This window comes from Octodon degus, unplaced genomic scaffold, assembly GCF_000260255.1.
Source record: "Octodon degus isolate 3935 unplaced genomic scaffold, OctDeg1.0 scaffold00027, whole genome shotgun sequence".
Classification (NCBI taxonomy): domain Eukaryota; kingdom Metazoa; phylum Chordata; class Mammalia; order Rodentia; family Octodontidae; genus Octodon; species Octodon degus.
The window spans coordinates 740,346-754,198 of record NW_004524603.1 but is presented as its reverse complement, the minus strand read 5'-3'; the positions used below and the strand labels follow the sequence as shown (position 1 = coordinate 754,198).

Here is a 13,853-nt window from a genome sequence, read left to right as displayed (position 1 = left end):
TCCTCCTGCCTCAGCCTCCCAGGGTGCTGGGATTGCATTGCAGGTGGATGGACACTGGCTCAGGGAGCGGGTCTTCTAAATTCAGCTGTTCTAGTAGCTCGTGTGGGCTCTTGGTGTGGACCAGTTTTCATTTCCTATGAGCAATGATGCGGGACGGGGCGTCTACAGAAGCCTCTTTGTCGGCCGTTCATCTCCTTAGTTGAAGGTTTCTTCAGTTTTTCATTTGTATTCTTTTTCTTTTTAATGAGTTTTGAAAGTTCTTGATACATTCTGAAAGGAAGTACCTTTTCAGAAGTATTATTTGAAAATTATTTTTGTAGCCTGTGACTTGTCTTTTCATTCTCTCAGCAGTGTTATTTGAAGAAGAAAATTGTAAAATTTTAACAAAGTCCAGTGAATCGATTTCTGTGTCTTGGGGTGAACCATTGGAGCGATGTCTCCTGATCAGCTCGGAGGAGTCTACGCTCTGGAGTCTTCCGGCCTGCGATCACAGGACAGATTCCCATTAACTTTCTTCTCTAATGATTCTCAGAATTTTGTAATTTTCATTGTGCAAGTTCTTACACATATTTATACCTGATCGTCATAATTTTGATGGTACTTTACATGATAGCTTCACATCTTCGCTACCTATTCGCTCCTAGCGCCCTCCACAGCCTTGCTACACTTACTAGCGCAAGCGGTGCGCGGCTGCTTCCTGCAGGAGTCACGGCTCGATCTGGAAGCCTTGCGTTTCCGTCCCTTGCAGAGCCGCGTCGTCGAGGACCTCTGCGCCACGCGGAGCAGCGATGAGGGCGGGCTCCGCGTCCAGCACGGATCTGAGCCGCAGCACTCGCTGCCCACTGCCTGGCGCTGTCGGAAGCAGGGCTCCACAGGAAGCGACGGCTTTCGTCAAGTGCTTTTTCTGCACAAGCTGAGGTTGTCACATGCTCTGTTTTTCTCGTTAACGTGGCGAGTTATACTGGTTGGCTTTCAAGTGTAAAATAAACCCTACATATCTGGAATAAGTCTCCCTCGATTGTGTTGTGTCACCTTTTTACATGTTGTTGGGTTAGGCTTGGAAGGGATTATTTAGATTTTCACTTCTTCATCTCTGAAGGATAGAGGTGTGTAATTTCTTTTAATATATTTGTATAGTTTTGAGCTACTAAAACTTATCCAGACTTACTTTATGGCCCACAAATGACCTGTCTTGAGAAGTAATCTGTGTGCTTAAAGAACATGTACTGGTAGTGTGGGGCGTATCATTTTGCAGATATGAATGAGATCAGGCTGACGGGTAGTTTGGATCCAATCTTTCATATCTTTACTGGCATTTATCTATTTCTTTAATCAGTCACTGAGAGAAGGAGGTTAAAAATCTCTGATAGTGATGACCGACTTGGACATTTCTCTCCTTAGAGTTCTCATGTTTTGCTTCTGTCTGAAGTGCAAACAACAGGTCCATAAAAAGATCTCTGTGTTGTCCCGATGAACTGACCCGTGAACTCTGGTGGCAACATGGCTCTCCTGTCTGCCAGGTCCCCTGCACTATTCCCTTCCCTCACTCTGTCTTTTGGGAGGAGTGACAGGTGTGGGTGGCATCAGTCCACCTTCTGCACAGGGCTGACACCAGTGCTGTGGGGCTCTGGTGACCTCAGGCCTAGGTTTGCTGAGCAGGTCCCCCTGGCCCCTCCCTGCCCCCTGCATGCTGCCTGACAGCTCTTTCCCTGCCGGCTTCCTTGTCCCAAGCCCTGCAGGTCCCTGTGCTGCTCCAGTGCAGTTGAGGCAGCAGCTCCCGGGAAGACCTTCTCCCCCCCACACCTTTTCGGGTGCCGTCCCTAGCAGAGCCCCCACTTGCTGTGTGCAGCCAGCCCAGCCTTGAGCCAGCCTCCACATGTGACCCCAGCACCTGACCCTTGTCCCCACACCCTTGGCCTACAGTGGTTTCTCTGCCTCAAGGCCCAACGGCTCATCAAGCTTGCTGGTGGGTCGGAGTTGGCTGGGGAGGTCCCCAGACAGAGTGTTCTGAGCCCACGAGCACTTCTAGGGGGGACTGCAGAATATTCTTCCAGTGTCTTTCTCTGCACGATCTCTCTGAATATTTGGCCCACTTTTCTACTCCATTATGGATAGTCTGTTTTCCCTCTTCCCAATAAAACTGTAAAACTCTACAAGACAGGGGACTTTTATCTTTTTAATGCCAGTGCCATTTTTTGTGAATTAAATCTATTTTTACAATGTTTCCAAAACAAATCAATTGATGGTATTGCCAAGTAATGAATTTTGGCTTCAACCCCCCTGGTGACGCGGCAGACTGGCAGCCTGATGGTGCTCTGTGCCTGGAAGGACTCCAGCCAGTGCTACAGCAGCCAATAAATAAGAAGCTGGGTCCCCCACTAACCAGGCAGAAATAGCGATAAAACTTTGATTTAGCAATCTGTAAGAGCTCAATTAGCGTGCCAGAGCTGGGAGCTGGGCGGTCTGAGAGAAGCCGTGTGATTTTATTCCCTATGGCTTCTGTTATGAAGTAATCAGTGTGAGAGCTTGGAAGATAATAAATTCAGAACATGCCTCTGAGTATGCTAGAGTCAGATTTTTCATGATAGATACCTAGAAAAACATGATTTGTAAATAATTCATTGGAAATGGGTTCTACCTTGAGAAATGATCAGCGGATCAAGCTCAAATTTCCAGCTGAAATATTTAATCACCTGAGCGGAGGGAGGTTCAAGAGTGCCACCCAGATAGATCCCCAGCTGGCCTGGCCAGCAGTGGTGTGGCGGCCCCCGCGCGGGCTCTTCACCCTGTCCTGGCCCTGCTGGTAGGAGATGACCAGGCTTTCTCCTTGTTCAGACATGGAACAGAGAAAATCAAGAGTTCTGGGCTTGCACGTTTCTTTTTTATTCATACAATGGAGAAGCATCTATGCTAACAGGGAAGAAAAACTCCTAAGACAGAAATGCCAGCCAGGGTTCAACTTGTGGATGACCTGTGACGGGTGCACGCACTTGGCTAAGTGGCCTAACAGCCACAGGCTATGTGAGCTCATACCAGGCCACATCAAGAGGGCAAGGGGGTACTGAGAACTACTTTGGGCAGTGGCACAAGCTGGCCCCGTCACAGCAGTCACCCACAGTGTGGGTCATGCTGCCTCACAGGGTCTTACAGACCGCACGATCAAACTCAGCAAGGGAGAAGCCACAGCCAATGGGTGCTGGCTTGCCCTGAGCCAGGGAGGCAAGTGAGGACCCAGGCCACAGGGGAGGGCCCGACACAGCAGCCACCCCACGGGCCCCTTGCAGGCACCTCCAGGCACTGGCCTGAGGTTCCGAGTCAGTGCATCCATCCTGCAGAGGAAGGGCTTCGTGTCTAAGGCCCAGCGGGGTGTTACCTGCTCGCTTTCAGTGTGTCAGTTGGCAACAGCAGCACACAGATGGGTCTCAGGACTCTGCACGTGTCACTCAGCAACTCAGGCCACTGTGCCTTGGGGTGCGTTCTGGCTCAGCTCTAAGTCTGTCCCCAGGGCAGGAGGCTACCTTAATAATGCAGCTAAACTGGAGAAGCTCGCTCTGGTCCAGAACTGACCTCAGGAAGCCAGAATCACCATGAAAGGGAGACCCGGGCAGCGGTGACCCCGAGGGAGGGGTCAGCTCTGCCTCCCAGCCTGGTCTCCTGCCTCTGGTTCTGTAGTGCAGGCAGGCGAGACACCACAATGCTGGGGAAAGGGGCTGGTGAGATGGCTCAGTGGTCTAAAGCACCTACTTAGAACAAGCTTAGCTAAGCACAGGCGACCACGGTTCAATCCCCCAGCACCACATGCCAGCCAGCCCCGCCCTCTGGTGGGCTGAGCTGGCCACACACACACACACACACACACACACACACAATAAATAAATAAACAAATAAATATTTTAAAAAATAAAATAAAATAAACAATGCTGGGGAAAGACATGGTGCCTCATCAGGAAATCCAGGTGCCCCTTTCACTGGGGCTCTGGCTGCCTCCAGAGCTTCCGTGGCTCCCCTCCCCTCCTGTGGCCCTCTGTCTCAGGCTGTGTTCTGATGCTCCCCGCCCGCACCCTCTGGGACAGGATGTGGGCCTTGGGCAGCCTGAGTGGGTGTGCTTTGGGCGCGGTGATGATGACCCCCAGGAAGGAGCAGGGAAGGAGGAGGGAATAAGTGCGTGTGTGTGCGTGCGCGCGTGCGTGTGGGCAGCTGAGCCATCACAGGTCCAGAGGACGAGGGGAAGGTGACGCTCACCTCGCTGTGCACAGAGGGGCTGGCACTGGGTGGTAGAGCAAGCGCATTTGTTCTGGGAGCCTGGAGCCCTCACGCACCTCAAGAATCACGGCACAGCAGAGACACTCAGACGCGTGACCTCACTTCCAGTTTATTTTTGAAAGGAAGTTGCACGAACAATCATGTTTTCATCGCTGCTGCTGCTGTTGCCAGAGCGCCACACAAGCAGCTCCACACTGCTTTCCTTGTGCAGTTCCCACAGCCGCTTCCCAGCCACAGAGAGAGGAAGAGCGACTTCCCCTAGGCCACAGGGCACGGGAGGCAGCAGGGAGCAAGCCTGAGGCACCCCAGGGTCATGCCTGCCTTTCCACCTCAGCGCTCCACAGCCCTGTTACCTGCTGTCTGAGGCTGAAGACCCCACTCTGGGCCACAGAGGGTGAGTTTACAGACCAGGAGACCTGCACCGTAGACAGGCACACCCTGGAGCCGCGCAGGGCTGGGCTTCCATCCATGACCAGGTGGGGTCAGGACTCTGCCATGAGGCACGCTGTGGCAGCACTTCAGGGTAGGGTAAGGGGCACAAGGAGGCCACGCAGGTGTTCCTTCAGCTCTGCTGGTGCCGGGATGCTAATGGGCCCTGCACACCTCCTCCGTGCCAAGTCCTTTAAAGCACGTGACCTTCAGTGCGGGGTTTGTCCTCTGCCTGGCTCAGATACCCATCTTGCCTCTGGTGCCCAGGCCCTGCTGCCCTGTTCACCTCTCCGGGCTGCTCTTCCTGGGAATGAGGGTCTCCACTGAGGAGTGGTCCCAGCATGAAGATTGGGACCCTGGGCACCAACCCTGATTCCAGCGAGGCCAGCCAACACCACCCACTGGCGCTGAGGCCCACTGCCACCCAGAGCCCTTTCCCACCGGGCCCCATGAGTCCTGTCTGTGTGCACAGCAGTGGCTCCCTGAGTGGCACTGTACCAAAGGAGAGCTCCCAAGACCTCTGCCTGAGGCTGTGAGGACACCACGTGGCAGATACCTCAGTATCAGCGAGCGCACACAGCCCTAGGCACGGGGCTGCCTGCAATCAGCCCTCCCTGCGCTGCCCCCAGCAGGGACCCAGGTGAGCAGGTAAGAGGAAGCACAGCCACTGCCCCCCTGGAGAGGGCAAAGGCCACAGCAGGGGCAGGCTCACCTCGGCTGGCGGCTTCTCATGCTCCCTCCTGCGGTGCACGCCCAGGCCTGCAGTGTGGGACAGGGCCTCCAAGTAGGGCCAGTAGCGCTGCAGGGCCTTGGCCAGGACCACATCATCCTCCGGGCTGTACTGCCCCTCCCTGTCTGCATTCTGCTGTGAGGTCCTAAGAAGCAAGGCAAACCACAAGTCAGCTCTGTGCAGTCTGGGGGTGAGCTGCAGGCTGCGGGCAGGAGTGTGGGCTGTGCACCGTGGGCATAGCAGCTCCCCCAGGAATGCAGCCACAAGGTCCACTGTAGCAGCTCACACTCTGGCTCTCCCCGACAGCGGGTTGTTGTCTCAGGGCCCCCGGGCCTCCTGAGGAACTGACAGATGCCCCCAAAGAGCATTCTCCCCGCGGTGTCGTGTTTATTACGTCGCACAGGAAACCAATGTGGCAGCCTGTGTTCCCAAGTCCTGACCACTGCTTCACGAGACAGCATGTCGGCACCTTCCAACTGCACACACATCTAGGCAGAGAGATCTGAGCCCAGGACGCCTGGTCGGGTGCTTTATGGGCGCGATGCACAGGGCTATCGCTGTGGCTGGAGTGGGAGGCGTGGAGATAAAGCTGCAGCCACTGCAGCCCCGGTGCCACCATAGCACAGCCCTTGAGGCCCACACCAGGGGGTACCTGGGGCTGGGGGCAGCGCAGTGTGTCCAGGTGTGAGAGTGAGGAATTGTGCCGATGCTTTCCTGTGAATTATATGCGCTTGACAAACTTCTCAGGGTTGCAGGTGGATGTAACTCATCACAGACTCCCAGGTAAAGTGACTGGGACTCGGGTAGAGCACCCAGAACTCAGGGAAGAGCCAGGGAAGGTGTGTGACATTTGTATATACTAAAATGGTCACCATCATTGGCCAGCAAGGAAACACAAGCAAAAGCACAGTTAGAGTTCGCCAAGTGGAACGGCTACTTCAGTAAATGACAGAGACTCCCGGTACTGGCCAGGGTGTGGAGGCGGGGACGCGGGGCAACATCCCTGGAATGCAAATGAGCACCGTCTCCAGGAAAGAGCGGAGACCACCCCAGGCCTGGAGGACAGACCCACCCTATGCCAGGTGCCTTGCTTCTGGGTGGGTGTACACCCTGGGGAGATCCAATGGGCACAGTAGCGGGCACCTGCACACCCACACTCATTATAGCACTGCTCACAACGGGGAGGTGTGGAGGCCACCGGGAGGTGTGGAGGCCATCAGGGAAACAGAGAAAGGGAGTGTGGGAGACGCTCGCAGCGGACTACCACTCAGCCCCAAAGGAGAAGGCTCTGCCACTCGGGTGAAGATGGAGCTGGAGAACATTACATCACGCGAGATGACCCAGAGAAAGACAGGGACTGCACATTCTCCCCAGGAGAAGCTAAAGAAAGTCACCTTGAGTGTTGCACATGATGACCGGGTGAGAAAGGAGAGCGGACAGGGAGTGCCAGACACCAGCCTCCAAATGCAGACAGAAGGGCAGGTCCCCGTGCTCCAAGGCACGGGGCTGACTGCAGCTCACAACAACCCACCACAAATTTGATGGAAAGTAGAAGAGAGGAGCTTGAAGACTCCAAAGGAGCGAAAAGGACAAGGCCACGCTGACCACCCTGACTGGAGCAGTGCAAGCTGAACATGTGTGCTGAAGTATCACACGCAACCCGTGAATGTGTGTGATTAGTACACGCTACTGAAAAGGTCAGGGTGAGACGTTCCCAATCTTCCTATCTGTACTGAATTATCTTGGTGGATAATCCACCCTTTTATTTCCAGTGAATCCTTTTTATTTCAAAGTCCATTTCTCAGGTGTAAATAGGCATATAATTTATCAGGTGATTCAGGTCTTTATGTTGCCAATCATGACTGCAGTTTCCTCGACCATTTTTAATGGGTAAAATTCTGTGTTCTATGCTATCAGAGTGTAATTTCACTGAACTCAATTTTCTTGTCTGACATTGTTTCTTTTTCTCACTAATTACTAATCAATGCAGATGGAGCCAGCGTACAAATGTGCCTTTACACTGTCTTTCCTCTGCCTCGTCCACACACAGGGACTCTGGAGTGACACAGCGATGCATCACAGTGATGAACGGGCGTACTGCTGCTCTGTGCAGTGCTATAGCAGTTCATTTGCAGAGTGGCTTCTGACTTCTCGTCCTGCTCCAAGTGGGTGCGAACTCCGTAAGGAGCTTCCCCTGCAGGAAGGCAGAAGGCTTTCACACCAAGCGCTCACCACACTCTTCCTGCCCTGGAACGCGCTGGCCTTCAGGCCTCAGCATGTGCAGCGCTTGAAGCTGTCATGCAATTTGTCAGAGGAGAAAATCCTAGCAAGCCTGGTTCTCGCTGCTACTCTCAATCCATTTGTCTTCACTGCAGACTCCAGGCTCCTGACAGCCGCAGGGAGTCATAGGCCCTGTGTGGGGCCAGCCCAGGCCTATCTTGGAGCACTGCACGGGTGGGCTCCCAGTTCACAGCCACCTCGCTGATTCCCATGCTGCAACTCTGTCCAGGTTCTTGTGCAGGCTCACCCCAATCATGGAATAAGAGGGAGGCCAGCTTGGGCCAGCTTGGGGCAGTTGCTGCCTCTTGTCAGTCAGCCCAGGACAGGTAGGGACTCTGAAAACCAAACCCTAATCTCACCCTCACTGCAGAAGGAACCATGGGCTCCAGCCAGTGGTGGGATCTTGCTAAGGCTCAGCAGCCAGGTGTGCAGACTGTCTGTGCCTGGCTCAGGCACCTGCAAGGCTGCCAGATGCAGAGCATTCTGGAACTATGCGAGAAATGAAGGAAGCCAGGGGCCCTGGGCCAGCGCAGGGCCGTGCAATAGCTCAGTTATCAGCCCAGCGCTCATTCTGGCCTTCCCTCAGGTCCTCAATAAATGTTGTCCTGATGCTGGGCTCATGCAGGGGGGGTGAGGCCCCAGGGGAGTGCGGCCAGGAGCAGCCCTGGGAAGGAGCAGGAAGAAAGCGGGTGTGGCCCTCCCCTGGCTTTCAAGGTAGAACCACAACACAAGGATTACTTCCATCACAGCAAAACAAATTTAAAAATAGTGTGAAAACCCAAGAGTGATAAGCACAGACGAGCTTTAAATACTAGAGAAGGTGAAAGCAAGCAAACCAGTCCACAGGAAAGGAGAGGGGGGGACTTGCGGTCAGTGCCCCAGGGCTCCCCATCACAGAGGAAAGAGGACAGAAAAAATGACACTTGTAGTGCAGACAGCCCACTGGACCCACGGAGCACGTCGGGAGCCACTTGGTGTCCTCAGTGCTACCCTGAACACAGAGCTAGCAGGTCAGGTTAGCCAGCCACCACAAAGCAGAGAGGAAGAGGAAATGCCCGTCCTCGTGCTAGAACACAGGCCGTCACCGTAAGGTAGTCAGGTAAGGGAGGCGCCCTCTTGGAGTCTGCAGACAGGGATGAGCTCAGAGAGGAGGAAGCCCACAAAGTGAAGGGTGCCCACAGCAAGCAGAAACCCACAGAACACAGATCTTGCCTGAGAAATTTGAATAAGAAAAGTGTAAGTCAGGACATATGGATTTGGGGTCATATAACTGATGTTTATATTTATACACAACTGCATATGATCTATATTAAGGCTATAAACCATGCACAAAATTCTGTGTGCTGTGAATAGCAAATAGCACAAATACCTTTCTGAATCACACAGTGAAAACGGTAAACGTGTGGCATGAGCTAGGAGCAAAGTAGGTTGAACTTTTCACTAAAACACAATAAAAATTGCTAAGGCACAATGGAGTACTACTCTGCCCCAAAGGACAGACTTGAGTCATTTGTAGATGAGAATATCAGGTGAAGGAAATCAGACAAGTGAGCTTAAATAGCCCACAGTTCCTTCTACGTGGAAATGTGGTATATAAATGAAGTGTGAATAAGAGACAGGTAATAGGGGAGGCAAGGAGGAACAGTGATTGCCGCTCTGCGTGGACAAGCATGCGATGTCTAAAAGCGTGCCTCGGCTTAGTACGATTGCTCTGTGTTTGGGGGCCCGTTCTTCTGGTTGCGATCCCATATTTGGGATAATTAAGTTTATAAGGGCTTACAATGGAATCTGATGCCAGCAAAGTGAAAGGGGGATGGAGTGAACGGGAAGAATGAACTGGGCGCATCACATACCTGAGCCAGTTCTTGACAATGAGTACGGTCATTCTGTGCTGCAAACACACAGTGATAAAAATCAAAAATTTTTGGGCCAGGCAGATAGCTCGGCAGCCTAAGCACCTGCCTGGCAAAGGCGACAGCCCAGGTCCAATCCCCAGGACTGCTGGCCCCAGAACCTGGGCGTGGTAGTGCATGCCGTAACCCCAGCACTGGTGGGGCTGAAACAGGAGGTCACCACAAGTCCAAGCTGTGTAGCAAGACCCTGAGCCAAATGAATAGATAAATACAAGACTTGTTAAAAATTTAAATTTTTCTAAATAAAAACAAAGACTGTCAGTAACATCTAAATATGGAAATATTCATACATATTTATTATTTCAAAGGGCTATAAAATGAAAATTTTGGAATATTAAGAATAAGTGAGGACACATCCAAGCTATAAAATGACACCAAAACTATGTTAAAGGCTGACAGACTTAAGTGACTTCGTTATTTTAGAAAATGAGCAAATAAAGATGTGAACAGAATGTTCAAGCCAAGAAGTTTTATAAAGAAATACTAAATTTGAGGATAGCAAAAAGAAAAAGAAAACCAAGGCATTATTTCTTAAATTATATTAAGTTTTTAAAATGAAAACTTAAAATGGCAAAGAGATCATAACTACACATATGCTGAACAATTTTAAAGTATAATAGGATTGATACATATGATACACATGTACTAATAAAAATAAAACCAAAAGAATTTAATTAAACTAGCACAGGATAGCAAGTGCGACACTAGGTCAAGAACCCTGGAAGTCTCCATGGAAGGAATAACTTCCCGCAAATATGAAAGCATCCCAAAGTTACAGAACAAAAACTGGGAGTACGTTTTAGAGAAATCTGTGATGAGGCTTGCCTATGAAGATTGTTTTTAAATATGTACCAGGGAGCAGATCATTTCAATAATTTAAAAAGTTTTGAGGAATTTCAGGAAAAGACTGGGGTCCTAGCCGCGGACGCTGTGCAGGGAGGCGAGGGCAGCGGGGGAAGAGAGCCACTGGGCTTCCCAGCAGGCGGCTGGCTGTGGCCTCCCTGGACACGCGGGTGGCTCTGATGCAGAGGACCAGCCCGAAACAGGCCACCAGGCCACAGTGGCCCAGAGGGAGCCGAGAGAGGGAAGTGATCTTCACACCCTGGGGAGGACACAGCCCCTGCCTGGACCTGAGAGCCAGACAGAGAGAGCTCAGGTCGTGCAGGCCGTGGAGCCCAGCTGGCTGAGGCTGCCGGGGGCCTACGGCCCGCCTGCCGCCCTCTCAGGGAGGCCCGGTCCTCAGAGCTGCTGGCAGCGCCGCAGGCTCCACCCTCACCACTGCCCCCGGCAGAGCGGAGCGCTCTGGGCTGTCACTCGCAGCCGTGCCTAGTGTGTCCCACACACAGATGGACAAAAACACCTCTGTATGATGCTACGAATGAGTCACTGGCCTTAAATCCTGAAGGAAACAAACAGAAAAATGTGAGATGTGGTTTTCACAGGGACAGTGACATACACAGAACACATGGAGACCACACAGCAGACACCCACCAAGGATACCTCTGTGTTCATGGAGTTATACTTTTCATCTCATTTGCAATTAAAATAAAGGCAAAGCTAAACTATAACACTCACAGCAAAGCCATAAAAAGTGCCTGTGCTCCACTGTCTCTCAGTGGCAGTGGCACAGGGCAGAAGGGCCACCGCACCACGCCATGGGCTTGCAGGGTGGGGGCACCACGGCCAGTGGTGCTCTTCCTTGAGGCCCTCCTGCACTCCCGCGTTCTGCCTCAGAGGACAGAGGGTCCTCACTCCCCAGAGAGCCACCATGCCTGATGTATGGCTGGGTGGGAGCAGAGTGCACGTCACCTGGACACGTACCTGGCTGGGCCGGGAGTTTCCATGCGCTGGGGGTGGGCTCTGGGGAGGCCTGCGAGCTCCTGGGCCATGATGTGTTGGGTGTGGTCATCCTGCCACGTGAAACCTGCAGGGAGAGGGGCATAGCCATGACCACTGGGAAGGTGGGCCAGGTCTTGCTTCAGTCTCCCATTCAGGGTGTTTTCCTGCGTACCGATGATTCCACCCACATCCCAGAGCGACCTCGTTGAGGATCACATCAGAGAGTCCTCACAGAAAATCTGGCTTCCTTTACTTTAAGACCAGAAAGGCCCTCAGTGACTTGCGAAAGCATCCCGTGTGCTGCTGTCAGCGGCTGCAAGGACGCTTGGAGTTGGGAACCCAGCTCCAGCCACGAGCACAGAAGCGGGGCCCGCTCGCAGCAGCCAGCCAGGAGCGTGCATCCTTGCCCGGGATCCCTGCCACGCGGCGCCTGGCTCACCCAGCCCGGTGCTGCTAGGGAGCCCGGCACTTGGGTGGAATAAAAGGTGCTGTTCCTGTGAAGCAATTACTTGGGGCTTAATGTACTGTATCTGGGAGCCAATTACACTATATTTACACTCAAATGTTATGACAAAGAGCTTTAGAACAAGGGTGAAGCAGTTATGAAGGCAGGATTCATGCGATTATACATTAATTACATGCACTGTGGATCACATGGTAATTACGCTCAGAATTACCAACTAACTCCCAAGAATAATTATTATGCAATTTGTACATTTCAGATCTTATGGTAACACTTTCGCACCAAGAACTACCCCATGCAATTATCCACAATTATCTAATCACTAAATATCACGTAATTACAGAGGTATATTTTTATGCCCTGTACAAAAACACATTACCAAAAACCTTCCAATCAGGATAGCCCTGCGTGGGGAGGGGGGAGAGCGGGGGTCCAGACTATTCTGGATGGAATTAAAGGAGTACTCGGTAGACACAAGCGGGCCCCACAGATACACCTAAGAGGTTTTCATGCAAATCTAAACTTCTTGTTTGAAGTTTGGCGGTAGGAGGACTCACAGCGACCGACCGACCGCACTCCTGAGCCCAGGGGCCCAGACACGTGATTGGAAAGGCAAGCCCATCCCAGATCCTCCTGAATGGCCCCTTTAAGTGTGACAGTGAAGAGCCAGTCACTGCGGGCGACAGCGTCACAGCCACTGCTGCCCTGGCTCAGGGCTAAGCGTGCCTCATTACGAGCAAGTCCACCTCGGCCCACTTGCGCAAAGCACACTCGCGAACACTCGCTCCGCGGCTGCTGCCGGCCTGTCCCAGGACCATTCTCGGTGGAAGGCACTTCTGCAGCGTTAGCACAACGGCCAGCATTCTGCATGGAAAAAAAAAGCCTACTTTAAGCACGCCGTTCCCCAATGATAGCCTTCTATTAATATTTATCAGGGAACAGAAAACCAAGGGCACAGAGGGAACTTTCCGTGCAAACATTTTCATTTATAAAATTTAGATACCTGAAATTCAATAACATTTTCTGCCTAAAGAGCACAAAGCCCTGAGCCATGTAATTCTGGGGATGAGATAAGGGCTCTGTTCTGGACCACAGCTGGCTGACAAGAAGGGCTGCTGCGTAAGTGGGCTGCGGAGGACCGCTGGCCCCACAGCCCTGATTGCTGTCAGGGAACAGGAAGGAGCAAAGATCAGGGCTCTGAATCCCTGTGGACATCTCCTGAGGTAGGTCTCAGAGGAGACGAGGCCCGAAGGAGAGGTCTGGCTTCTGCAAAGGGGAAGAAGTCACGCTTTGTCCTGTTCCCCTCCTGCATGCAATTAGAAGCCCCTGATTGAGGGCAAATGGAAGACTCCAAGGAAGGAGGGGAGGTGGGAGACGGAGCCTGGCCGGGAGTGGCCTGGGCTTCCCTCTGCCTCGCACCCACCCTTGGAGCCTGCAAAGCCAGAAATGCAGAAACATCAAACCAGCAGACATGAAGCCCAGACCCAGATGCACTCCCAGCTGGAGGGCCAGGAAGGCGGGCAAGGCCCAACAATGGCAGACACCCGGACAGGTGCCCCCCGCCAGCAATGCCGGAAGCCCCTAGGACTCCCTCCTCCTCAGATGCAGCGAGGCTGAGTAGGGAGTCAGGAGCTCACCGCCTGAGACCAGACCTCCCTCCCTCTGCTGTCCTCAGGTGTGGGCAGAGGTTGAGGGCAGAGGGACTTCTGCTGCACCTGTCACACAGCAGCACCCCACCCCCTCTAGCAGAACCGCACAGAAAAGTCAGACCAAGCACAAGGTTTCAGCACGTGGGAGCTTCACTCCCAGCATCCAGAGGCAGAGAAGGGAGGGCACTGAAGGGCTCCCCAGAGCTCACTTGGACACTCCCTGCCACAGCACTCCTCCAAGCAAGGCGACCTCCATCTAAAGAACTTGCTTTTGTTCTTGTTGATCT

At 52.8% G+C, this 13,853-nt stretch overlaps 1 protein-coding gene across 3 annotated transcripts in view; it reads right to left on the bottom strand.

Annotated features, from left to right (window-relative positions):
- Positions 1–13,853, bottom strand: part of Ptprn2 (protein tyrosine phosphatase, receptor type N2) — a 553,794-nt gene that overhangs the window by 342,077 nt on the left and 197,864 nt on the right. For all 3 annotated transcript variants that reach the window (XM_023712770.1, XM_023712771.1, XM_023712772.1), the window contains exons 4-5: positions 11,437–11,539; positions 5,405–5,567 (exon numbers count right to left, since the gene is read on the bottom strand). In XM_023712770.1, coding sequence (XP_023568538.1) covers positions 5,405–5,567; positions 11,437–11,539 — 266 coding nt within the window. The remainder of the gene's footprint in view (positions 1–5,404; positions 5,568–11,436; positions 11,540–13,853) is intronic.